The 27,554-nt window shown below is 52.0% G+C and overlaps 1 protein-coding gene across 2 annotated transcripts in view; it reads right to left on the bottom strand.

The window, feature by feature from the left end:
- Positions 1-26,886, bottom strand: part of LOC103824233 (gamma-aminobutyric acid receptor subunit beta-4) — a 76,462-nt gene extending 49,576 nt beyond the window's left edge. For both annotated transcript variants that reach the window (XM_009099469.4, XM_009099470.4), the window contains exons 1-2: positions 25,860-26,886; positions 21,358-21,446 (exon numbers count right to left, since the gene is read on the bottom strand). In XM_009099469.4, the coding sequence (XP_009097717.1) occupies positions 21,358-21,446; positions 25,860-25,939 (169 nt within the window). In that variant the 5' untranslated portion in view covers positions 25,940-26,886. The remainder of the gene's footprint in view (positions 1-21,357; positions 21,447-25,859) is intronic.
- Between the last annotated feature and the right edge of the window lie 668 nt (positions 26,887-27,554).

Below are 27,554 nucleotides of genomic sequence, written 5' to 3'. Positions count from 1 at the left end.
AATTACCCCCTAGTAACACAATTATCTCTGCTTATTCCAAATAATCCCTTCAGAGACCATCAGCAGGCTCCTCGTGGGCTCACACAAGGTGGTCCTGGTTGACCACACAAAGAACTCAGCACCCAAGGCCATGCAAGCCACGGGCAGGAAACATGCCCCAGCTCACTCTTCCATCACCCTGCTGGCTCTGAGCACTCAGTCTGAAAGTCCCAAGTGAGTTTTAACACCCAAGGCACCAGACAAGAACAGGAAACAGATCTATGAAGTGAAAAAGCAGCATTTGTAAGGTGCCTTTTCAGAGCAGGGCTCATATTAGAGAACAGAGCAGTTCTTACTGTGGGGTTTAAGCCATGTAAAAATTTAAAATTAGATACACACCCACTACCAAACCCAGCAAAACCCTCCTGCAGCTGGAAAGGGAGTTTTGCACGTTACCCCTCCCCTGCTCAGGCCCACAACTCCAAAGGCAGAGCACAAACCCAATCCCACCCCAAGAAAATCCCCTTTACCTCACACATGCAAGGTGGAAAATGATCCCTTGCAATGCATTACTAGAAAGGGAAAGGCAAGCAGTTGTGCCACTCAAGGTATTAACTCTTCCATGCACTCATTAGTAGATCTAAGTGCTGAAATATTTACAGATAATCATGGAATGGCTTAGAAAGTAATTAGGAGATGGGGGGAGAGGGGAGAACCACACAACTGGAAATGGAGTGATTTTTTAATTATGTGTTACCAGAAGTAGGGAAGCAGTGTCATTAGGGGTGCCTTGTGATTGGGTGTGCTGTTCACCGAGACCCTCTGCTGCAAATTAAGCAGCATTATCCTTTAATGGAATATGAACAACACTGAAAACATCAGAATCAACCACTGTAATTAGGCCCTGCTATGCAAATCTCCTTAAAGAGGCAGTGCAGGCTCCAGCATCCCGGGCTGGCTGACAGGGTGCCCGAGGCAGGGGAGCTCAGGAGACCTCGTGGAGCCTCTGAAGATGCCATCACAGCCACACTCCCAGACACATCCTAGCTGTGCTCGTGCCTTCATCCTTCACAAGGGAGCCAGGTGGGAAAATAACCAACAGTCACGCCAGGGAGACACGATCCTCCCGCAGCCTCTTTGTGCCAGAGGCTGACACAGGCACAGCAAAGCTTTTAAGGAAGTCTCACTTTGATAGTTTGTCTTTTTTTTTTTTTTTTTTTTGCCCTGAAATCAGGGCCTTGTGATAGAAGCCATAGCAGGAGGAGGAAGTCAGAGCTGCCCTGAGGATCTTGCAGGCTAATTAGTTACAGGAGGAGAGTCAAGGCCATGCACAGGACTGCAGCAGAGCCTGGCAGAAGCCACATTCCCATTCCAGAGCCTTTCTGCCATGCAGTGCTGCTCCCTCCAAGAGTGCCCCACTGCCTGCTTGGCCTCCAGCCTGTCCCCACCAGTGCTTGTGTCACTTGTGGCTGTGCATGCCCTCCTTCCCCAGCACCAACCAGGGCTCTTCCCCCACTGAGAGCAGGCTGGGTGGCTGGAGCAGGGGAGCTCTGGCAGTGGGGACACACAGATATCTGTCAAAGCCAGAGCCTGTGCAGTCCATTCTATGCATGCAGACAGTTGTGCTGTGCTCATCACCGTGGCATCCGAGCGCCCGGGGTCATGCAGTGACTCAGAGCCAGGGACAAGCTCCAGAGCTCCCCTCTCCCTGCTCCAGGAGCAGCTCTGGGCTGGAGGAATCAGCTCCCTGCAGAGTCAGCAGAGCTCCTCTTGGCACTGCCAACTCCTCCACATCCCATCTATCCGAGAATTTGGGAGGCTCCGCTGCCCACCTGCGAGCCCTGGGCTGGGGTGTGCAGCCCATGGGCTCCTGCCTGTGACTGTCCTACAAACAACAAAATGCAAGCCCTGCCTTTACTGCACCTACTTCATCTTGATGCCAGGGAAGACCATTTCACCTCCTTCAGCCCCTCTGGCTCCCAGTCTGCTCAGGACAGGCATTCAGGAGCATGGACACAGCCAACACTAAAATATGTCCTGACTCTCAGTGCAGCCCAATGGAAAACCAGGCCAGCTGGTGCCCAACATTCAGAGTTTAAGTAGTACAGAAAAATAAACAAAGGACATCAATTCAGCCAATGTTAATAGCTTCAGGCAAGAGGGATACAAAAGTAGGGTATTTCAAATATGGGATAACGTCATCTGTAGATTTGTCCAGAAGAGACAGAACTCTGCATTTGTGGATCCAAGACAGGGCAAAAGAAGTACACCTGATATTAAAGGCCCATGCTTTTATCTGTGCCTTGCCAGTGGGTACAAAGAACTAGACTTCCTCCCCTTAAAGAAAAAAACTTCTGCCTGGGAAGGATTTATAAGCAAGATCACAAATGAGGGAGTGTGAGAAATTCTGCCACTTTTACCAGTGAATGGCACCCTCACACATCCCTGTTTCTCACCACCACTGGAGAGTTCATCAATATTTTGTCCTGAAAGTAGTTTGATGCCTGAGAATAATGCACTCAGGAAGTTGGAAGGGAAGCAGACAAAAGAGTTATAATAAAACCTGTCCTTTTTCTGCAAGTGATACTTGTCAAATATAAACACAGTCAAAGTAGAGAACAAGTTGTGCTAATCTGCAATATTTTCCCAGCAACCAGTTATTACTTTCACATTTTATTTTATAATGCATCAAACCCCAGCACCTGGAGTCGCGTTGCTAACAGAAATAACTCAGCCCAGGTGTAGAGGAAAGGTTGTGTTTCCAAGCCTGTGTGTGCCTGCACTCCAGCCAGAGGTGATGGCAGCCTGGACTGGGACATCTCTCCCAGAACTCAGCCTGGTTCAGAGCTCACTGAAGACAAAAGCACAAAATTCAGTGAAACAGGGGGGTGATCACTCAGGCAGCTGCCCAGAACTGAGGTCCAAGCTGTCCCCTCTTCACTCCTACCCAAGGAAGTCAACACAAGAGCAAGCTCAGGTTCCTCTGCCTTCAGATCTCCAACTGTAACTCAGGCACAGCCAAAGAGACTCCAAACCAGTGGGCAGGTGAACTGAGCTGCATTTATGGTCCACTGAAGCCACATCATTGTTATGAACTGCAGCCAGTGCTTCAAGGTTCCTGGTTCCTGCATTCCTGACCACGTGGACTTGGCCCTGCTGGCAGAGCCAAGGTTTGCAGTGCTGAGGGACAGGGATCAGCCTGAAAATTACCCTTTAGTCTGAACTACAGGAACAAAGGCATTAACAGAGTGTCAGAAATTTCACAGCTTCCCTGAACAATACCTTCCCACATTTCACTGCACTGAAGGCTTTTCCTAGATATCCAAACCAAATCTTCTCTTCAGTTTAAATGTAGTTTGGTCTTATCATTCCCCCCCCTCCACAACAGTGAAAGAATAAATCAATCATCCTTCCTTAACAACAGCTTTTATGTTCTGAGAAACCATGACATCCCCCTCCCTCCCCCAGCCATACTGCCTTGTCTAGATTAAATGCACCTGATTTCTTCAACCTCTCCTCAGCGGTCATGTTTTCTAAAGCTCTGACAATTAGTGCTGCTCTCCTCTGGCCTTTTGCCAGTTTGTCTACATCTCTATTTTAAAGCCTGGTAGCCACAAACCAGCCACTGAAGGAAGGATACACTCGTAGAGACAAAAGGAAAAAGCAACCTCTCCTGTACAGAATCCTCCTAAAACCACAGGAACATCTCCAAATCCACTGCAGCCATCCTGGGAGCTGCTCACTCTGTGGAGGAGGTTGGAGATGGCAAAGGGGCAGCTGAGCTCCTGCCACTGGAGTGCATCACTCGTGCAGCAGGAGCGAGCACAGCCCTGTCTCTTCTGGACAAGAGGAGAAATTATTCAAGACAGCTTTGTGCATGAGCCTCAGCATTCCCTGCTTGCACCCTGCCTGTGGCATCACCAGTCTCTGAGATCCCTGCAGCAGCAGGAAAGCTGCTTTTAGGTCTTCTGCTGAGTAAACAAAGCCAACCAGAGAAAATCAGAGGCTTCAATTCCTAAACCTACGTATAGAACAGGTCTGTGCCTTACCCTGCAAAGGTAAACACCCATAGGCATGAGATTCCACCCATGCAAAGCCCTGCTCCTCACTCCAAACCCTCCGGAAGCTGAAGGGCAGCCCCAAACCAGCCAGTCCCAGACAAGGTTGCCCTGCACTGTCTGGTGGAAGTGTTTCTGCACAGAAGGCTGGTACAGGCAGGCAGGAGGAGGGCCAGGTTTGCTGGTGAAGGACCATGGCACCACAGTGCCTCTCTTGCATTTTCAGTGACCCCCCACCCAACAGGACCAGCACTTGGGGCAGTCTCAGCACAGGCACGACCAGCACACAGCCTGTCATTCCACTGCCAGGACTTTTCCCTCCAGTCCTCACTCCATGCTCCTCAATGAGGCAGGGGCGTTCAGCATGCACGCATGCACTCATCCTTTCTGCAGAAAATGGCTCACCCAGGCTGCTCCTCTGCTTTGTTCCCAGCACTGGACCTGGGGGCAGCCTGGCTTTGTGTTTACAGCTCAGAGCCAGACCCACGTCATGGGCTGGTTACACAAGGCCTGACAGACGTGGTTAGTTGGGAGCCAAGAGCTCCCAGGTAATTGGAGGTGCAGAAGGCAGCACATCCAGCACCGGGCTTGTGGCTGGCTGAGGAGCTGCTGCCAGGATGAAAACATTCATCCTCCTCATAAATCTCCCTCTGGCCCTCCCAAAACAGATAGCCTTGAATCATTTTTGGCTGATGGACTAATTAGTCCTGTGCTGTAGTTTTTTGAAACCACCCAATAGATAACTCAGAGGCCAGCCTGTTGTCAGGACACTCAAATTTACTACACTCCAATGCAGGCAGAATGGAAATGCTCCTGGGTTTTCAGCACACGGGAGGATTGCAAGAGGAGCTCACAAATTGCTGTCTGCATAATAGCTGTGCTTACAGATCTCAGGACAGAGGCTCTGCTACAGCAGTGAGAGAACATCTAAAAGATGCCAGCCCAGCAGGCTACACAAGCCAAATCACAAAGAAGTTTCCCAACACTGATTTTCCTGTTCCTTTCCTTTTATTTTAGCTTATGTACAGCATCAAGCACAAACTCAGTTTAGTGTTAACGTTGCTTGAGGAACAAGAAAAGCTGACCATGTATCATGAAAGCAGAAATGTTCTGGGAACCACTTTCATCCAGCACTTCTGATTTGCAGTGACATCTAGAAGCACTGAGTTCAGCAGGGTCCCTTAAGAACCTACTCAAACTTTTCCAATAAAATCCAGGTTAAAACATCCATTTAACACTTTCCAATCCTTTTCCCACATGGTTTTTTCCACTCTTATTCCATGATCTCTCCCCAAAACACAGCCAGTGCTGTGCATTTCTTCTGCCAGGTTTAGCACAACAGCCAAAAACATCAAACACATTCAGAGGCTGATATTGGAGCTCTCCCTCTACTCCCAACAGGTCACCCCACGGAATCTCTTGGATTTAAAAGGGCAAAGCCCTCCATGGCTCAACACTGTTGTACATTACCAGAAGGAGAGATGTTCTCAAGGCAAGTCAGCAAATCTGGAATTGGCTTTTTTGTTGGGGTGAACAGGTTTTATGAGGGACTTGTCACTGCTGAGGAATCTCTCAGTGGGATTTTGGAGCTAAAAGACAGGGTCCTGGCCTCCAGGGTGTCTGGGGATGTCAATGCCTGCTCTTTCCCCATGGATTCATGGCTCTGCAGGGGCAGGAAGGATATCTACCACCACTAGTTCCCATGGAGATTACAGCTGCTCTCCAAGTAGGACTGGTAGAAAACAGTTTCTTGGATATTTCTTAGGTTTCCTTGGTATTTCTTAGGTTTCCTACATTTTCCCATACTCCTTTAGGGAGTGCCTGGACCTTTTTACACCACTGAGCCAATGCACAGAATGAGATTTTGCCTAACCCTGGTGTGGTTTCCATCCATCTATACCACACCAGGCACAGCACCAGCCTGTGCAAGGAGGATAATGAGGATTTCCAGCCTGTCCCATTGTCCTCTCCTGGCATCCTGGCATTGCCACCTCATCCAGTCAGACAACTGAACTTAAAATATTTATTTAAGAAAGAGGAATAGTAGAGACTTCCCAAGGAAAATGCCAAGTTGGAGGAAGCTCTCATGAGGATATCAAGGACAGCACAAAGGTAGGATGGAACATCCAAGGAAGGGTAAAACCACAGCACAGCTCTTGAGCAGACTTTTGGAATATCCAAACACACCCATGGTGCAAGCAATGAGGCTCCTGTTCAGTGAGGAGCCAGGAGCCACAGCCCTTGCAGAGCAGGCAGGGCTGACCTCTGTTCCTGCCAGCACTGCTCCCTGAGATGCTCTTTGCAAACACACAGCTTAACCTGGATAACAGCAGCCACAGTCCCAGCCTGTTGTCACATGAAGCCTCCCTGTGGACCTGAACAGTCACAGAACATTTTCTCAAGCAAACTGTGCCTGCTGCTGAGCCAGTGCTGAGGGATCCTTCTGGAGGAACAGTGTTTTCCCAGGGCAGATGCTGCACCCATTCTGTGGCTGTTCCAGGGGAAGCAGAGAGTTAAGGAGCACAATCTGTGAGGCACAGTGGATTACCTAATCTATCTCATGGGTATTTTTAATGGATTAGTGGCTATTAGAGTGGGATATTGCAAATATCCCATGGAAATTTGGAAGTGAGAGAGAACAATCAGCTGGCTGCAAAACCAGTGTAAAGGTTGTCCCAGAGGGATTGAAGGATTACAAAGGAAGCTAAATCAAGGTTGATTTTAAAAGATGTTGGTAGACAGCTACCCAAGCTGAATAAAAACAAAGTCTCAAATGTACAGGCTTAAAAATGGAACAAGAGAGTAGACACCAAGCCTGACAGCATCTGGACTGCCAGCAGACCCAGTCCAGCAGAGCACTGTACACACAGACACACACAGGGCTGTCAGCATTAAAAAGCAGTTACTGACTACCCAGATCATCATCTTTTCTTGGAAGAGGCCTAAGTCAATATTCAGGAGATAGATTTTTAAAGCTGTTTCATCCTCAGTGATAAAAACAGTCTTCCAACAGCTTCTGCTTGTGAATCTCTTGCCAGGTGATGCACATTTGGTAAGGTAACAGCAAAGCAAGAGGAAAAGAAGTTCTCAGGTTTGTCAGGCTCTAATTTAGAGACACACAACTGCATCACCTCACCAGAACTCACCATCATCAGCCTGGCATTGACCAGTGGGTCCAAGCAATCAATTCTATAGGAGCAACTTTACCAAGAGGACTGAGTGCCAGCTCCCACCCATCCCTCAAAGCTGGCAGTGCCCAGCTGAGACAATGGCCAGCTTGCTTTGCAGGGGTGTCACTGCCATTGGAGTCTTTGGTGGAGCAGGGACATGGCAGAAGGTGGATCCAGACCTGACCCTTGGCAGATGAAGGCAGCGCTCCTTCTCCTGGAGGATGGCTCACCTGCCCTCCCTGTGTCCCCAAGCACCCACAGGGACCAGCTCTGAGGTTCTGCAGCCTGCAGGGCACACACTTGCTGTTCCCTTGTAGGATCCCTCTCTGCAGAGCTGCCACTATGAAATACCACGTTTCCCTGTGTTTACACCAAGCAAATCCCAGGAAAGCAGAGACACTGAGCATCCCAGGTCCCTCCAGCTCTCCTCCACCTAGAGTAGTAGCAGGAGGACAGTGGGGCTTGCCAAGCAAGTGCCTGTTGTAGACTGACAGCAAAGCAACACAAGGCAGGCTTCTTCTCCCCAGCAGCAGCGTGAAGCATTGTGCCCACGCTCATCAGCCACCCCCACACCGCTCCACCTGAGAAGACTTCCCTCCTACCTCTGTCAGGATCCTGGCAGGCAACTGCATCTCTGCAGGAGCCCTGCCAGAGCAGCCCTGGGGCACAGCTCTGCCCGCCTGGGAAGCTCTGGTGGACTCAGGAATAGCCCAGTCCTGCTTTTACTCAGAGCTTATGTTTGTCCCACCTCCTAGAGCCACCAGGGCACTGCCAGAGACTCTGCTCCTCCAGCTGGGGCAGGCTCAGAAGCCTTTGGCACCCTCCTGCTCCTCCTTTCCCAGCCCAGCACCTGCTTTTGAAGGGAGAAGCTCTTCAGGAAGGATTGCACACAGAAATGAGAGATTTTGAACCCCTGGGTGCAAAAGTAAGGGTATTTAACCACGTACCAGAACACACTCATCACAGGCAGCTGCCCCATCTCTAGCTCCCCAGGTCAGTCTCTGAGCACACCAACCCCCAGGACTCATCCTAGCCTCAAAACCACTCTTCACAATGCCAAATGTTCCAACTCTGCACCAGTTCTGGTGCCACAAGACCCACAGAGGCACACGGAGGTTTAGGGCTGAATCCCAAGTGCTGGGATCCCTCCCCCAGCATCATAACACTCATTGCAGAGCCAGGAGGTAGGAGTGCAGCAAAATACCTGGAAACCACAGCACCACCCTCCTCCTCACAGCCAAACCACCCCCAATGGCAGGGGTGGTGCTGCTATGTGTGGGACTCCTATCCTATCCTATCCTCTATCCTATCCTATCCTATCCTATCCTATCCTATCCTATCCTATCCTATCCTATCCTATCCGATCCGATCCTATCCTATCCGATCCTATCCTATCCTAGCATCCTATCCTATCCTATCAGCCTAGCCGATCCTATCCGCTAGCCTATCCGAGTCCTATCCTGCTAGCCTAGCCTATCCTAGCCGAGCCTCTATCCGATCCTATCCTATCCGCTATCCTATCCTATCCGATCCTATCCTAGCCTATCCTATCCTATCCTCATCCTATCCTATCCGAGCCGATCACTATCCTAGCCTATCCTATCCTATCCTATCCTATCCTATCCTATCCTATCCTATCCTATCCTATCCTATCCTATTCTATTCTATCCTATCCTATCCTCTATCCTATCCTATCCTATCCTATCCTCTATCCTATCCCATCCCATCCCATCCTATCCCACCCCACCCCACAGCACCCCACAGGATCCAGCCACTCCCTCCCTCCCTCCATGGGTCACTCCACCCCTCAGGCCTGGTGACCAGCATGGCCCACAGGTGAGGTCACTCAGCAGTTTTCCCTGCCTGGCAGCTGTGGAATTTTCTCCCAAGCTGCCCCTTGGAATGTTTCATTTCTCACCTGCCCACCCAGGGCACAAAGGCGCTGACCCAGCTTTTCAGTGCTGGGGCTTTCCTGGCACGTGAGCAATAAATGTTTTCTCCATGCAGGAGCCTCTCTCTTGTGTGCCCTGGAAATATCCTCCCCCAAAGCATCTGCAGGCCTGGCCTGGACTATGGGATGTGACCTGTCTGGGAAAACACTTTCTCACATTACCAAATCCTGAGCCATCTAATCCCCTTAGCTGCAAATGAGCTGAGCCAAATTAATTTAAATGGGTTAACACAGGCTCCTCTGTTCACATCAAATCCCTTTCTCTGTCTTAGAAGTGTTTGTAACAACAACAAAATACCTGGACTTGTCATTTTTATCAAAGTGACAACAACAAGGTGTTTTCTCTTTTTTCCTCCCTGTTTTCAATTTTTTTTATGAGTTAGTCACACCTCCTCATCTCTGTTTACAGACTCTTGCCTTTAAAGGATGTAACTCCTGGATTGGATCCAGTTGGACATCCCCAGCATCTGGGGAAAAAAAAAAAAGGAACAAGATGGCCAGGTTGGGACCTGGTGCTAAACTTGCGCCATGCCCAAGGCTTATGTTTGGGACAATTACATGGCAAGTATTGAAAAAATGGAGTGAGTCAGGTCTGAAAATATCCTTACATTCACATTAAATCCATATCTCAGTTAGGAATCAGGAGAAACAAAGCACACACATAAAAACAAGCTTCCCCCTTTCCAAATGTCATCCATGGGATGACAAGTTTTTATCCCTCCCTTTCTAAGGCTCTTGATCTGCTTTGTTCAGGTGGTCCTGCCCTTTCTCCACAGTCTGAAACAGGGAAGATCTTATGAAATTTGGTGTGACCAAGAATTGAAAGAGTTTAGTAGAAAAAAGGATTCCAGGATGTTCACTTCTGAAAGATTGCCCCCTGTGCTGGTGTTTCCATTATTTCAGTAAGGCTTGATTTGCAATAATGTCCGGAACAAAAGTTGCCTTTTAGCCCAGAACCTCTTTATTAAGACATAAAACTAAGTCCCATTTGCTCACCAAAATAATTGCTTTCACTCAGGATGCATGGATGAGTGAATCTTGCAGAGCTTTTACATATATATTCATCTCCAGCAATTCATCAACACAATAAGCACACATTATTAACTTGAGTACTCATCAATTTCTTTTTTCTGGAGCTTCAAATACTACCAAGGAGCTAGTGTGCAATAGGGAAGAAAAACATGTAGGGAACTTGTGATAAATGTTCTATTTTTGCTGTGAAAAGAGGATAAGAAGAGGAATTCAGCTCATAGCCTACCCTCTCCCTCACTTCCAAAAATTTCCTGCCAAGCTGAGATCCTTCTCCAGAGGGCAGGAGAGTGAGCTTTCCTGCAGACCTTCTCCAGGTGACACCTGTGACCTGGCTGGCCTCCTCTCCTGGCCTGACAGCTTCTGATCTTACACCCAGAGCTTTGCCAGTGCCATGGGCATCACCCATTGAACTGCCCAGTGCAGCCCTTGGATATGGCTCTTCCCTTGGCACAAGGTTCCCCTGGCCTGGACATGTCACCTGGTGTGGTGTCACCAGCACCAAGCTCCTTAAAGGGAGCAGGAGTGTAAGAGAAGAGTCAGAACTCTCACAGAGTGTAAGAGAAGAGTCAGAACTGCTCCAGGTAGCTGAGGGGATGTGTTTGGAGAGATCTGCTGGCCACAAAACCCATCCTGGCTCTGCAGGAAAAGGAAGGGCCATGTTGGTGCTCTCCCAGCTCAGCTCACTGTCCCAAATGTGAGCACGGGGTGACAAAGTGTCCCAGGAACCAAGGGAGTCACCCTATATCTTCCCTGCTCTTGGGCTGTGTCACAGATAAAAGCTCACCATGGCTTTTAGTGGCTGGAATGGCTCTGCAGGCTCACAGTGGAGCCTCACATGGGGACAGGGAAGGCTCTAGTGTCCCCTCCTTGCTGACAGCCCCGGGGGGGTTCACTACAGAAGCACAGGAGTGAAAGCTGAAAGCAGTGCAGGACACCCTTCCCCATTTTCCTACTCTATGACATGATCATACACAGTAAATATATTTTCTGCCACGTGTAGTGGCTTTTAAAACATTTTGCCAATGATCAAATTTACAAAATTTCTGTTTTTCTCTGAAGGGGTGTTGAGGAAAGTCCTTCTGCTTCACCCATCAGAAGGGGAACTATTTGTGGACAAGATTAATGCCCACTAATTAAGAGCCTTTCCTATGGCTATACCATGACACTTCTCCACAGCAAGAAGTGAGCTCACCTGCCTGTTCCCTGTGGGGATGCCACAGAACACCACAGCTGAAGGAAAGGTCACAGTTTGGTGACCAAGCAATGGCCCAGAGCTCAGGAGGTGCCAGGTCTGTTCTCACAAATAAAGAGAACAGCAGGAAGCAGAACTTCCCAGTGCCATTCCTGGTGCTGCTGTGGGTTTCCACCATCACTCCCAAAAATCTTCCCCCTTTTGGTGTCCTCAAGGTGTAAAATGGCCCCAGTGGTGGCCCATCCTCCCCCAGGTGGTGGGGGAGATTTGTTAGCCAATATTTGCACAGGACAGGAGCCTTGCTGATATCTGTCACACAGGGCCCCTAATTCCACCCAGGAATAAATTCTATTTGTGCACACTCAACATCACATCCAGCTCAGCCCTGATGATGTCCAGGGCAGAGAGAGCACAGCTTGATTTCCAGAGCCCAGGCTGAGCTGGCAGAGCTGGCAGGTAGAAATATCTTGTTTTGACTGGTAAACTGAGCAAGTTTGACATGGAAACCACTGAGGGAGAATAAATATGGAACAACAAGATGTAATTTTACAGAGTCTCTCTTCCAACAAGAACTGCACTCGGAGTCATCCCAGAGTTGAACTAAGAGGTCCTGAGGTCTAGGGAGGGGAATTCTGGACATGATGGGTTGGGCTGAGGCTCACCCCTGTCACAAGCACAATTATTTAACAGCACAATTCCTGCAGGACTGCAAAGAACAGGAGAAACAGGAAGGGGAGGGGGGAAAGATCAGAGAGAAAAAAAGAGCTATGGCACAGAACCAGGGATAAATGCCACAACCAGAAAAACAGCCTATGGAATGGTGTGATCAGTGCTGCCCAACCCAGCTGCTCAAAGCAAACAGCAGAGCTCCCATATCCCAGCAGGAAAGGAAAAGAGTTCTGCTTCCTTCCATTTCATGAGAACAGGATCAATCCCTGCATGTCCAGAAAAGCTGTTTTACTGACCATTTTGTTCCTCCTGCAGGGCTCCACCACCCAACTTTGCCCTTTCTCACCCATGAGATGGGAATTCCTCTGAAAGGCCTCGTGCTTTCATTAAACACATCTTTTGTCTTGTCCATGTTTCTGGTCACGCTTTAACAAGTGCATGATATTTCACATGAAATACCAAGACATAAAAACCTCCAGCAAGGGCTCTCTGCAAGAATGGGTTTTTCAAACCAGACAGTGTCGGTACCACCAAAAAACCCTCTTACATCCAGCCACCCTGACACTGTAGCAGCCTCCAACTCTTTTTCTTTGAACCAGACATGGGTGAGAAAAGTGACATGCACACACAGGGTCTCTTTCACACAGCAGCACAACTGCAGCACATTCCTTGGCTTTTCTATTTCGTGTTACATGGATTAAAAATACCTCTCTGCCTAACTGGGATACTGGGAGTCTTAGGAGATGAACAATGCAGGTATGTAAAGCTGCTCTGATGAACAGCTCCAGGGCAGTGAGAATATATTTTGAGTAATCAAAAGGACTTGTACTAATGGATTTTACACTCCTTTCACATTGTGCTTTCAGAGTCAGTCCCTCGAAGGCAAGTTTGCTGGCAGGAATAATCTCAGAAATGGTGAGTGTTACGTAGATGTTTGTCAAGGAGGAGCAGGGGTCCAGGTGATGTGGCAAATCTGGCTATAAACAACAATCTGCTTTTAGACAGTTAATTAATTAGAAGTATTGGAATTATTCTGCTAATTAGTAACTCGAATGTATTGCATCTTGATGTGATAAAAATCTATGACTAAGGGTGGAGGCAAAATTCCTGGAATCAAAGCTTTGTTAAAATGATGATGATGTCTTTGTTTTAAGAGAGATCTCTGAGGGGTCCTTGCCAGCCTAGGGCCCTGCCATGGAGTGGAAGAGCAGCTGAGCAGAGCTGCAGGGAGAGGCTGCACCAGCCAAGGGGGAAAAGGAAGGAAAGGGCAACCAAGTGCATTTATCCCACACAGGCTTGGGCATGAGAATCAACATCTCCTCCAGCTCCAGTTGGAAATGGATGACGGTGAAACTTTATGCTCCTCACTGGACACCAAATCCTGAAAAGCAGGCACAGCTCTGTGGCAGGCACACAGCTTGCCCAGAAAGCCAAGGCCAGCCTCGGGGGAACTCATCTCCATTGCTGTCTTCTCCCCAGACTGCCTCCACTGCTCTGTGCCAGAGATTCTGTCTCGAAAGGAGGATAATAAGTGTGGCCACACCTGAATGCACAAGGGTGTTCAGTGTGCAGCAAGAGGTTCACAAGCTCTGTCACACTGGAGGAAGGGACTGGTCTAATATGCTAAAAATATTATTGCCCTCAAGAAGAAAATCGTGAGGAAAACAAAATGGATGAAGGTTAGGTGGAAGGATGCCCACTGCTGAATGGATGTTATGGAGCCAGTTCTTAATTAAACTGTCCACAGCATCCTTGCTCATTCCTTTTCCTTGATTGATAGAGGATGGATTTGCAGGAGGGCAGTGCTGACAGTGTCCTGCCCACGCTGCAGTGAGTGAGGGGAAGGCCACAGGAAGGGGAAGATGTTTTTGTGTGCTCTGCCCCACCCCAGTCACCTGGAGCTCCCGGATTTCAGTGTCCTCTGTGTATCTCTCGGGGCACTGAGGCTGAGCACTCACAGCTGAGGCTGAAATCAAGAGGAGCTGTGCTCCAAACAGGCACTGCCTGCCTCCAGTGCTGCTGAGCATCCTGGAGAATCACTCCCTCACTGGGCACCCCTCAGCAGGGGATACCTTTGGCTCCTTGGGGGAGAGGTGTGAACACGCTCCTGCTGTACTGCTGTGCTTGACAGCAATCACAGAAACAGCTGAGGCTGTGTGGAGAGCAGATCTGAGCACAGAACAGCCAGGAAAGCACGAGTCCAGGATGGACTTTGGGTGCTCAGTCCCAGGCTTTGCACCAGACAATCACCTCAACCCACCCTAATCACCTGCTGTGGCCACCTCAGCTGTCCCCTCTGCCATGCCCCTAGCCTGTCCCCTTCTGGAGAGAAGGGAAGGAGAAAAATCAGCTCCATGTGTAAATGGCTCCAGGTGTGCTCTGCAGGGCTGCTCAGGAGGAGGCAACACTTGGACCTCGCCTCCTGATGCACCTTCACAAGGGGACCAAACATAGATCCCTGGAGAAACCCCAATCCTGGCTTTTTCTGAAGCCTTGTGTGTCTGACTTTACAGCCTCCCAGTCCTTTTCACAGCATGTATTTCGTATAAAAAGAGCAAAGTGAAAAAAATAGAAATTCCATCATGTGGCAATGTGTTAACATCCACATATGTCCCAAGAAGGACGGGATCCTTTCATTTCCTGCCACTTCAGTTAATGAAGTAAGACACAACAGCAGGAGGTTGTCATCTTCCTTCTGGATTAGCCCTAGAGAGGATGTGACCCATGGTCTGGAGCCAGAAGTCACATAAACTGGGGAGGAAGTGAGGGCTGCACAGCTGCAGCCAGTTTTACTGACCAAGAATGGCCTTTTCTTAATGTTCTTTATTCAGGAAGAAAAGTGGGACTACTGACAGCCTTAGGAGGTATCCACCTTTCCCTTGGCCTTGAGTGACACTGAGGTTTGCAGACAGCTTCCGTCTCTCCTTCCTCAATTAACTCCTTTCCCCAGCCTGATCCATAATTACCCCTCTGCTTTCAAACCCAGAGCTGCAGCCACGGTGTGGGAACAGAAGGGTGACATTTCCTGGTGGAGTCAGGCTCTGTGAGGTGCAGCACTTCACATTCACCCTGTGCCCAGCTCTGGGCAAGTCCTCCTGCGAGCAGGGAAGGAGCTGTCCCTGGTGGGACCAGAGCCTTCCTGCCAAATCTCAGCTCCCTGCCCCAAAAGGGCTGGCTCAAAGCATCTCAGAAGAAAAAGGAAAATTGAATCTAGCTGCTCTGATATTTAAACATTTTTTTGCCACAGAAGAGGAGGGGAAAGCTGAGAACTAAAGCCTAGAAAGTCAGGTGAGCAGCTCCTGTGGCCCCCCAGACAGGCAGCCCAGGAGCAGCACCCACTGTCCTCTTCCAGCCCCACACCCTGGTCCTCCTGCAGCAGCATCACTGCTCTGAGCACCAGAGGCAGTAGGGACACAGCCCTTGTGCCACCCAGATCGCTGGTGGCCCTGGGGACATGCCTGCTCCCAATGCACAGGGGCCAGCCCTGCAGTAGGTTTTCATCCCCCAACATTTTAGGACAGGGAAAAAAACCCAGCATCTACATGTTTTGGCTTGTTTTCAAAAATTTCTGAATCATTTTTCCTAAAATTTCCCCCCTCTCCCCTTCAAAAATCCAAAGCAATCTCGCTGCCTGGAAAAAAACCACCACCTGACACGCAGTGGAAAACAGGGACATTTTGGGGAAGGCTTGAACAGCACCGCCAGCCTTGACCATGGAAGAAACCAAATTCCCATTCCTTCCAGCACAGGAGCACTGAGAGCAGCAGTTTCCCAGTCACCCAGGGCTGGTGGGCCAGGGAAATAACCCAAGCACCCCATCCCCTGCTGCTGCTGCCGTGCCAGCTGGTGCAGCCGCTCAGCCCTGCCAGTTTTGGAGCCCTGAACCACTGACGATGCTTCACTGCAACACTTTATGCATCAGCAATCATTTATTTTTACAATTCTGGCTTTCAAGTGATGCTGTTAAACAGGAAAAGGCTGAGGATTTCACCCCGCCAGCTCCACTGAATCTGGAGTGGCCACTGAAGAAGGAATACTGGGGAATAAACTGGACTGGGAGCAGGGCTGGGTGCCCAGGAGGGTGGAGGTGTGATGGAGCAGAGAGGAGCTGAGAGCGGGAGGGGCAGGGCACAGGAGAGAGGAAGGCCGAGGTATTGCAGCAAAGAGGGGTTTGGATATCCCAAATGAGGGCAACAAGAGCTGGGAAGCCTCATCCATGACACAAAGCAGATGAGGAGCAGGACACAGGCTCATTTCAACCCAAGACCCTTTAATGCTAATTTTTCTTAGGGAAGTTTGAATTAAAAATGGAGCAGGGAAATCTTCTGGATCCACAGACATGAAAATCCAGGATTTACTGTGCAATCCCAAGGGCTTCATGGTCATTCTGTTTTCACCAGGGATTTCCAGACACTTGCATTCCCCCCAGGAGAAACACCAGGGCCCCTGCACTCCAGGAGGGCTGGCAGCAAGGAGCAGAGAGTGCCCTCACCTTGCTTTTGGCTACCAAAACCTGCAAATGATGCTGGAAAACCATCAAGAGCCATCTGCTTGCAACTCTTGCAAAGTTTTGGGCTGGAAACGTTGCACCAACAGAGAGCAGCTGAGTCACTGAGCTCAAGTGGGATCTTCCTGCCATTCCTTCATTGCCTTCTCTACCCTGGGGCAATATCATCTTAGTTTGCTTTCTTTTTCCTTTCCTTTTTTTTTTTTTTCCTGTGGAACTAATGCTTCTGAAAGTGAGTGCCTAAGAGCACTTACAAGAGCCAGGGTGCTGCTCTGAGATGATTCCCAGACATTATCTGCAGCACCCCCTGCTCAGCCAGCCCTAAATCATGGACATCCTGCTCACCTGGTGGTGGAATTAGTGTGCTATATAAATCACCCCCAGGCTGTCCATCCCCCAAGGCCAGCCCATGGCACCCACCTGGGAACTGATGACCAAAACCTTCTCTCTGTGTTGTTCTGGTATTGCAGTACCAGGACAAAGATCTCTCTTCTTGGAGGCCTGGCTACATCTTGCTCCTCCCTGCACACCCCTCCTGAAGGCTGCTCCAGATCCCCACCACAACCCCGGCCAGACCCTTTGGACTTGTTTGCCATCATCCCCTCCTGCCCCCTCAGTGCCAGGCCCTCTCCTGTACCAGCCCTGGTCACTGCATGTCCCACTCTGGCACTGTCCCACATCTCTCCAGCATTGGGTGACCCTCCAGGGCTTGGGGACAGCAGGAAACACAAGAGGGGACTGTCCTGTCTTGTGTCCCCTGAAACACCAGAGGGGACTGTCCCTCAGGCTGCCCCCACATAACCAGGGTGGCTTTGCTGTGGAGTTGCTCCCAGATTTTCCCACCATCTCCACATGGCTCCAGCTGTCCCCTTTGGTGTCCCCTGCTTGGCCCAGCTCCCCAGGTGAGCACATGGCACTCATTGCCACAGCTCCACCCCTGAGAGCTGACCTGCTCCTCGGCCTAATGGGTTTCCAGGGGGTGGGGGAGAGGGAGGAGAGCGAGAGGCTGATGCTTCTCAGCCACTCAGCTCGGCCCAGAGCTAACGAGGCATCTCAAAATTAAAAAGTGAACTGCAATCCCCAGCAGGCCTGTCCTCCTTTTGGCATTAGGCGGAGTTCTCTTTCTCTTTTTCAAAAAAATTTTTAAAAAAGAGGACTAGGGAGCCAGGAGTTGTGTTTGGAGCTGTGGAAGCATCACATCCTGGGCAGGGTGGGGGTGCTGGGATGAGCCTGGGGGCTCTTTGAGGGGCAAGAGCTGCCTCACCATGGCAGGAGGTACATGGGAACAGGTCCTTCCATGTTCCTTCACACCCAAAGCATCCCAGCTGCTCCTGCTCTACTGGCAGGAGTGAATTGAGGAGGCACCACAGGACATGGAGCTGGGACACTGTCCCCAAGGCTGAGGGTGGGGACAGGGCACGGTGACTGCCACTGATGTGGGGACAGGATGGCAAGGAGGAAACAGCTCTGCTGCAGGAGGAAACATGGGGAAAGTTGCAGGAAAGAGCAGGGAAGGGAGGAAGGGAAGCCAACTGGTTCATGACATTTGTGGGTTGCATTCCTCACATGGGAATCTGTCTGGGAAGGACCTGGCTGTGCCCACACCTCCAGGGAGCCCAGCACTGGCTGCTGTGACCTTCCTGTCCCCAGTGCCTCACTCTTGAGCCACAGAGAGCTGAAGATTGGCTTTAGAGGCATAGCTCAGCCTGGTTCATGGGCAGCTGCTTTGCTCCACTCCTCTCCGCTTGGGCAGGCAGCTGCCTGTCCTGCCAGACCCCCTGGCCACTTGTGGCCAGCCCTGAGGCTACTCCATGACATCCCTTTGGCGCACAGGGCTCTCAGCAGGACCTGCCACCCCTCCAGGGTGCCACCTTGCTCATTCCCAGCTCACCCTCACTGGTGTTCCCAGGGTGGGAGCACAGGGGTGGTGGGATCACCTCCCCCCATAGAGAGGGCTTACAGCCCCCCTGCCCAGCTGGGAGGCAGAGGAGGGGTGGCAGGACAGTCCAGGTGGAGCACAGGGCAGTCCTGGAGAACAGTCCAGCCCTCAGGATGCTGGAACTGAAGCTCAGTCCAGTCCCACACAGCCCTGAGGGACAGCAGGGCTGCACAGACACAGGCCCCAGAGTTTTGCCCAAACTGTGCCTTGTCCCCAGAATCACAGCACATGAGAGCAGGAGGGCACCCACAAGGATCATCCAGTCCAACTCCTGACCCTGTCCAGGACCCCCAACAACCCCTGCCTGTGCCTGAGAGCATTGTACAAACACTCCTGGAGCTCTGGCAGCCTTGGGGACATGACCATTCCCTGGGGAGCCTGTTCCACATTCCAATCACCCTCTGGGGAAAGAACCTTTTCCTAATATCCAACCTGAGCCTCCCCTGGCACAGCTTCACGCTCTTCCTGTGGGTCCTGCAGCTGTGCCAGCTGCACTCAACTCATTGGGGAGAACTTCACCATCTCCACAACAGGTCTGGGAGCCACACAGGCTTAGACACCTCCTGGCATCATCCCAGGGGATTTCACCTAGAGATGGGTTTGATCCAAAAGCCCAGAGAACTGGTGAGCTCTGGGTATGGCAGTGGTACAAGGAAGCTTCCACCCCTTTCCCTGGCCTTGAAACACCAACAATCTCCAGCTTCCAGACCCATGTGTCAGCCCAGCTGGAAATGCTGCGGGAATTTTGCCTGGATGAGCCTGTCCTGGGGTGGGAGCCAGGCATGCTGACAGTGTGAGCATCCCTGCACCACGAGCACCAAGGTACTCCCCACCAGGACCTCGCTCTCATGAGCAAAGGGAAGGACAAGAAAGGGTGAAGGGCAACAGTAAAGCAGTTACAGGCAAGGGGGTTATGGTCATAATTCTATTTCTTTACTTGAGTGAGGAGAAATGCAGCTTGCACTTTGGGAATTCAGAGCAAAATCAAATGAAATGCCAGGGCTGCCCAGCCCCATCCATCCTGCAGCCCGGGAGGATGCAGTGCCTGCTGAGCCCAGCCCCAGCACTGCACAGATCTGTAGGGTCAGCAGAGGAAGGGCTGGGCCTGTCCCGGGTGCCCTGGGGGCTGGAATCAGGGAACAAAACCGGCTGGCCCCAGCCCATGGCTCCCTGTGCTCCGTGGCTCTGCAGAGCCAGCTCTGCTCCTGCTGCACTGGATCCCAGTCCCTGCCATGGCTTTACACCCTGCTCCTCTTCCAGTTTTATGTCATCTCCACGGCTCTCCCCCTCATAAAATGTGACTGCACCAATTTCTGTGGTCAGGCCTGGCCAGGTAAAAGGGACATTTCGTGTTTGCTGGGCAGAGCCTTTCAATCAAAGCCAGCCTGTCCCATGCTCAAAGGAGAGAGAGAAGATTTGGAAGCCCTGTTTGCCTGCAGGATGCTGCAGCCAGAACATCTCCTCACTGCCCTGGGTGACCTCCCAGGTGCCCCTGAGCACCATGGAGGGGTGGGCATCATCTCCCCCACCCAGAGCCCTCCCTGAGGCCAGGGCCCAGCAGCACCTGGTGCTGCCTCCTGAAAGTCCCTGTTCCACCCCGGGGGAGAAAGAGGAGATGAGGGAGATGGAGATGGTGTTTGTGGGGTGGAAGGGACTCTGCTGAAGGGTACAGGGTGGTCAGAGCACACGGCAGGTCTGGGTGAGGGGTAGGGAAACCAGGGGCTTCAAGGAGAGACAGGTTTGGTCGTGGGGAACAGCAACACACTGGGTGCCTTCAAACCCTGCTGAAAGCAGTGAGGGTATTCCTTCACTCCCAGCTTCTAGGAACTATGGGTCAGCCCTGTTGGGAGAAAGCTGCTCCCTTGAGCCACTAAATAATTGTCCCTGCCTCTCTTGCCCCTGAGAGCACAGGCATGAGCCTGTTTCCCATCAGTCCCACAGAGAGGGACACCTGAATTCTAGCTGTGCTCCTGTGAGCTGAGCATCCCCCAGCCCCTCACATCTCCTCAGCAGCAGGAAATAGCATTGCCCAGAAAAGACTTAAACCAGCCAAGCTTATCTGGCTGAGACCAGAAGCTCTCAAATCCTCCACCCTGTGCTTTTCCTGTGCCTGCTCCTCTCCAAGAAAAGGACCTCAGATGGACCTGGGAACACAACAGTGCCCAAAGATTTTCATAAGATTTTCATTTTCATCTCCATCAGCCTCTTGTGGTTCTCCTGCTTGCTCACAGGACCCAAGGGAGGAATTCAAGATCCTTGACCCCAGGGAATATTTTTTGCCTCACTGTTGCTGAGGGAGCAGCTTTGCAGGCCAACCAACAGCCCCATCAGCAATCACCTCGACCCTCTGCAGGGAAAAGAGCCCCAATATTTGGCCCTGGGAGCAGAAATGGAGGAGGGATGACTGGTTGTCCGTGATGGAGGAAAACTAGGAACAGAGGAAGAGCTGAGTGTCTCTGTTGTGGCAAAGTATCCACAGAAATGTCACACAATGGACAGTGGAGCTGCCTGCAGAGATGGGTGATGCTGGAAGGAGAGGAACCAGAAGGGAAAGCAGGAGGGGTGACAGAAATGTGAGGGAGAAGGCCATAAGGACATGAGGGAGAAGGGTATAAGGACGTGAGGGAGAAAGGTATAAGGACATGAGGGAGAAGGGTATAAGGACGTGAAGGAGAAGACCGTAAGGACGTAAGGGCTGGGGCTGGAGATGTCTGAGGGGAGCACTGCCTGCAGAGTGTGTGGCTGAGGGGCCAGCACAGACACAGCCTTTGCCCCCTGTCCCCTGTCCTCTGTCCCCTGCCCCCTGTCCCCTGCCCCCTGTCCCCTGCCCCCTGTCCCCTGTCCCCTGCCCTTGCCTCACCTCCGAAGTCGGGCCTGAGGCGGACGTCATAGCCCTTGAGCAGTTTGTCCACAATCTCTTTCACCACAGAAATATTTCCAGTGGAGGGGCTGAAAGACAAAAGAAGAGAGTTCTCGTCATCCCGTGTGGCACCAGGGGTCCTGGCCAGCTACCTTAGCATCCTTCTCACCCCAGGGCACCAGAACACCTCAGCCACCAGCACAGCCTCTCTGTGTTCTCTGTCACTCGTGTCTTCTGTCCTTGGCACAGCTCCCAGCCCCCCTCCTGCCCACGAGCCCCACAGGACTCCTGAGCCATCCTGGGAGGGGCTCTGAAGTCTCAGCAGAGTTTTGGCTCCTCTTCTGCAGCTCACCCTGACTCCAGGGCACCCCCAGCTCTGTCCCTTGGTGTCCCTCTGGTGTAGGCACCCCAGAGGCTGGGCTGCTGAACCCCTCAATGAGCACCCTGGCCACTGACCCACACACCCGGGGGGCTTCCCTGTCCCTGCCCACAGAGGGGTGCACAGACACAGGGGCAGAATTGTCCTTTCTGTGCCCCAGGCTGTGCTTGGGGCAGCTGCAGCTCTCCCTTGCAGGTCTCACTCCCCTTCCTCAGCCCAGCTGGGCTCTTACTCCAGGTCTTACATCACCCAGCACAGACTTGGCACGTCCCAAGGTCCCCACCACACGGGTGGCCCCCAGCAGGCACCCTTCCTGTCACACACTCCAGTGTGACTTCCCACTGCACCCAGGGCTTTCTTCAGGTTATTGAAGCACACAAGGAAGATATTGAAGAAACCGAGGCTCCTTTTTCTCCTATGGCCTCGATATACAGCTGATCTCTGCCGTGTAAAAATTCAGTTTCTATCACTCAGAATCACTGTGACTTCTTAGCAACGCAGATCAAGAGGCAGAGCCAGGGAAGGAGAGTCCATCTTCCCCTCTGTGTGCCAGAGCAGCAATCCTTTCCCTCCCAGCCCTTTAACCTGCACACAGAGGGGGCAGATGTCCTCCCTAACACCCATCCAGCAAGAAAGGAGCTCCTTCTGAAATCATCCCAAGGGCCAAACCTAAACTGAAGGTGGGAAACCAGAAAGTAGGGGATGCTAAAAATACTGGACTTATTGAGTGCTGCGGGGTGTATCAGGTTTTGTGCCTGAATCCCCAGCCTCTGTGCCACCCTCGTCCCCTGCTTTGCATGAGAATAGAGACCCTGCCGGTGACAACTGCTGCTCTTTGCAGTCACCCACCACAACAGCATGTCTCCCTGTCAACACCGCCTCCCACATCCATCCCAGTCAACCTGGAAAGCTGCACTGCCTCTGCCTGCCAGCCCCGTGCCAGGGGCTGCCGCTGGCATGTCCCTGTGTCTGCACACACAGACAGACAGACAGACAGGCAGGCATGCTCCCCTGGCTGCACAGAGCGGGTAGGGACTCCCTGTCTGCACACACAGACACACAGACACAGGGGAGCTCTGGGTGAGGCTGCAGAACAGGCTCAGAGGTGTGTGCATGTGTGTGACCACATGCCAGCCAGGGCCTGGGGGTGCCTGGGGGTGAAAGGGGGGGCAGACCCTCCTCTGCTGGGGTGTGATGAGACGCTGGGCTGCGGACATGATTTATGAGGAGCACAGAAGCAGGCATATGTAGGTCTGGCGATCCAGACTCTCCCTAGGGCTGTGAGTGGAGGCACATGGGACCACCTGGGAGACTGGGCAGCTCTCAGGGCTCTCTGGCATGTGCAGGAATTTGTCAGCAGGACAGGGATGTGCAAATGTGAGGCAGCACCCAGCTCTGGTGCATGCACAACCAATGAGCCCTTGTGCTGGCAGGGGAAAGGGTCTGAGCTCCACTCCTGAGTGTGCTCCTGAGAGGGGTACAGCTCTTCCTTGCAGGGCTTTAATCACTGTGAAAAGGCCAGAGAGGTGTGCACAGGTGGGCATTTTCACAACTCCATGCCCAGGCTTGCAAGGTCCACTTGCACCTGTGGATTTCTCTGCAGGTATGTGAGGTTTTGAGCATGCAAAACACAGTCCTGTCACTGAGCACTGAGAGAGTGCAGCAGCATTTGTTCATCTCTAGACAGCCATTCCTAGGTACACAGACTCCCATATTCCTAACATGGACACTGTGCATTTCTCAAGGGATTTGGACACCTCTGCTTGGCTTCCTACAGTGCATAAACTCAGGAATCAGTGTTTACTTCATTAATATTAGAAGGGAAATTGAGGTAGAGACAGGAAACAATGTGTCAGGGGCCCTGCAGAAAGGGGCAGAGTGGGAAGAGGGCCGTGGGGACTCTTTCCTCCTCACCTGCTACAAAGTGGCCTAGTGAGGGAATAAACCATCATGATTAAGGACAAGGTCTTTTGCCTCCCAGTGCTCCCTCTGATCCAAAAAGCCACGTCCCTCCCACGGAGGAGGCAAGTCGTGCATTTGCCCAGCTGTGGGCGAGCAGCTGCATGCCAGTGCTATTCCTGGCGAATGTGGGTCTGCATCCGCTCAGGGAGCACGCACAGCCAGCCTGTGATCTGAATTCCAGAGTGCTGTGCCCCTGATTCTGTGTCAGTGGCCATGTGCTCTGCACAGCCACGTACCCTTGCAGCCCAGCCTCTCCATACCAGCCCCCCGTGCTGCTGCCTGGGGTGTGTAGGAGTAGCTGGAGGCTCGTGCACATGGAGAGTGTTTTGTCTCCGAGCCGTGCACAGGCACACACGCAGACTACGGGTGGGAATCAGTGCTGGACAGACAAACACACATGCAGGGACACATGTCTGAGCAAAGGGGCTTGCTTGGGCTCTGAATGTCACACATTTGCTTGGCCAGTGCCTCCCGAGCTGCCTGCATGTGGCCCCACACAGCAGGACCACGCATGAATGGTGTGGGCAAGGTGGGCAGGCGCCTGCGCCCGTGTGTGTTTATAGCCAGGGGAGCACAGTGTGGGCACTCACAGCCCTGCAAGGATCTGTGTGTGTGCCTGTGTGTTTATAGCCAAGGGAGCACAAATCTGGGCACCCACAGCCTTCCAAGGACCTGTGTAAGTTTATAGCCACAGAAGCACAAATGTGGGCACCCACAGCCCTGCAAGGACCCGTGCATGTTTATAGCCATGGGAACACAGCCCAGCAAGGACCTGTGTGTGTTTATAGCCGCAGGAGCACAAATGTGGGTACTCACAGCCCTACAAGGACCTGCGTGTGTTTACAGCGATGGCATCACAAATCTGGGCACCCACAGCCCTGCAAGGACCTGTGCATGTTTATAATGATGGGAACACAAATGGGGGCATGCACAGCCCTGCAAGGACTCTCTGTGTGTGTGTGTGTGTGTGTGTGTGTGTGTGTGTTTATAACGATGGGAGCACAAATGTGGGCACCCATAGCCCCAAAAGGACCTATATGTGTGCATGTTTATAACCACGGGAACACAAATCTGGGTATCCACAGCCCTGCAAGGACCTGTGCATGTTTATAACCATGGGAACACAAATGTGGGCACCCGCAGCCCTGCAAGGACTGTGTGTGTGTGTGTGTTTGTGCGCGCGTGTGTGTGCGTGTTTATAACCACGGGAACCCAAATGTGGGCACCCACAGCCCCACAAGGACTGCGTGTGTGCACCGGGAGCGCGCTGCTCCCTGCGCACGGCTGAGCAGGGAGATGCCACAGCTCCCCCCGGCAGCGCGCAGGGACAAACGCACCTGCCCGCAGGTGTGCGGAGGGAGGGAGGCAGGGAGGGAGGGCGAGCAGCAGCAGGCAGCGCTACCCCCGTGCGTGAAAGCAGCGGATGAGCGAGCAAACAGGTGCGCTCCGCTCACCTCGGGCAGGCTGGATGGGCGCCCGCACCTCCGGAGCGCTGCGAGTGCTCCGGGCACTGCCCGGGAACAGCTGCAGCCGGAGAGGGCAAGGGAACGGTGCCAGCTCTGCTCGGTGCCACGCAGGGCAGGTGAAGCTGCGCGCCGTAGGTGTGAGTGACACACGGGCGGGCACGGCCGGCTGCGCACACGCAGGGCCGGATCCGGATGGATGGCACCCACAGAGGAGGTGTTGCATGCCATCAATCCCGCACGGCCGTGGGCATCGCCCCCGGAGCTCCGCAGAGCCGGGGCTGTGGCAAGCGCAGTTCGCACGGATGCGAGCGTGGCTGCGTGTGCGTGGCCAAGGCAGCCTGTGCCGGGCGCCTAGCGCAGCTCCGGGGCTCCGGCGGCTCCTGCGGGCACCATGTCCCCCAGCAAACCCCTTCGTTTGGCCATTTTCCCCCGGGCTGGGCAGGGGGACGCGCACACACGCTCTGCGAGGTGGGCTCCGTCCGCAGGGTCTGCTCCGCATCTCATGTACGAGCATCCCTCCTCCCCCCGGAACGGCACGGGCTGGGGAATAACAATAGCAGACGGCAGGGGAAGCGATTTGGGGAAAGAACCCCCTCCTCTTCCCCACATCCAGCTCGATGGAGAAAAGCCCGACCGAGACAAACAAGCCCTGTGCCAGCCCCCCTGTCCCCGCAGCCTGGGATCGCAATTCTTACCTTTGCGCACAGCAGGCGAGACAAAGAGCTGCTAAAGCAGAGACAATTCCACTCAATCTGTCTGCCTGAAATGTCCACATTTCCACAAAGACGAAGGATGAAAAAAAAAATCTTTGGAGGGGAGGGGAAAGAAAGATAGATCTTCTGAAATCCCCCTCCAAAAAAAGGGGGGGAGGGAAAAAAGAAACCAACCCCCCCCCCAGTTAATGATTTCCTAGAGAAAAAGAATAATGACAAAAAACTAAAAAATGAGGGGGAAAAATACCCCCCCGCTCCTTCAGTGCCAGTCAAAGAATTCGTTTCTTCTTCCTTTCAGCATCCTCTCAACAAGAGACATCCTCTGGCAATGGAGAAAATCCCAAGAGAAAGAAAAATAAAATGCCCCAAAATGGGCTCAGCAAAATGTGAAATCGAATCTCACAGGTACGCAGCAGAAGAAGAAAAAGGGAAAAATTTAAAAAATACAAAAAAAAAAAAAAAAAAGGAAAAAGAAAAAGCCCCAACTCAGTGTCCCCTGAGCACTCCACTTGGATTATTTTTCCTCCTGCTCTTTTGCCATCCGGTTCTGCAGATGTTGCATGGCTCCTGCTACCCACCTTCGGAGAGGAGGAGGAGGAGAAAGAGAGTGTGTGTGTGTGTGTGTGTGTGTGTGTGAGTGAGAGAGAGAGAGACAGAGAGAGAGAGAGAGGGAGGACGTGTGAGTTTTCGAGCAATATGATTTTATTCTGGATTTTACCTATTTGCTCCCCCTTTATTTTCTGAGGGGGGAAGGGGAAGCCACCCAGCCCCACTGTGCAGTTATTTTATTTTAGGGAAATCTCAGGCTCGTCACTTGGGAGGTTTGGGGCTTTTGTGAAAAGGCTAAAAAGAAAAAAAAATAAAAAAGGAACAGCAAATGCAGCCCAGTGAATTAAAAAAATACATATATGCATATGTAGAAAATAGATAAATCCCTGTCTGCAGGGAGGGCTGGATGTCTCCCTAGTGCTGTTGCCGCAGCTCCTGTGGAGTTTTGCTGCTCATTGCAAAGTCACAAGAGGAGGGGAGGAGAGAGGGAGTTTGTGGTTGGGGAGGGGGACTCTCCGGACAAATTGGGATCCTGACGTCATGGCTGACAGCATTAACCCCTGCTGGCTTGCAGAGGGATGGATGAGCATTTTTGCTGAGGTGGATTGTTGGGTTTTTTGCCCGGGGAGGTGGATGCAGGGAAGATGATGGGAAAGGTGATGGCATTTTGGCAAGAGGGGGGCTGTGCCTGGGCAAGAGTGGCTCAGCTGTGAGCACTGATGGGTGCTGTGGCTGCCTGAAACACTGTCATCAGCACAGGCTGAGCTTCCTCCTGCAGCCACAGAGATGGAAAATAAGGTGATTTACTCAGAATGTCTCCATGCCACAGAGCCCAGTGGCCTGGTGGCCTCCTCCAGGGGCACTGGGGGAGATCTGGAGACTCTGCTGGGGCTGGAGACTCCCCCAGGCTGGAGAAGCCCAGTTCAGGAGGGATGCTCAGCTCTCCCTGAAGGATGCTGTTATGCATACAATGGAGTTTGTGGGAAAAGGGAGCCTGAACTTCCAGAAATGCTGCTGGGGATCAGCTCCTGGTGCTGGGGCTTTGCATGCTGGAATGGTAACAGCCATTGAAATCATCACAGCCTCCTGTGCACCAGCCTCTGAGCTTTGTCTTAAAAAATAATATAA

This window comes from Serinus canaria, chromosome 4A (assembly GCF_022539315.1).
Source record: "Serinus canaria isolate serCan28SL12 chromosome 4A, serCan2020, whole genome shotgun sequence".
Lineage (NCBI taxonomy): Eukaryota > Metazoa > Chordata > Aves > Passeriformes > Fringillidae > Serinus > Serinus canaria.
Note: the sequence above shows the minus strand (reverse complement) of the source record. Positions and strands in the feature narration are given on the sequence as shown.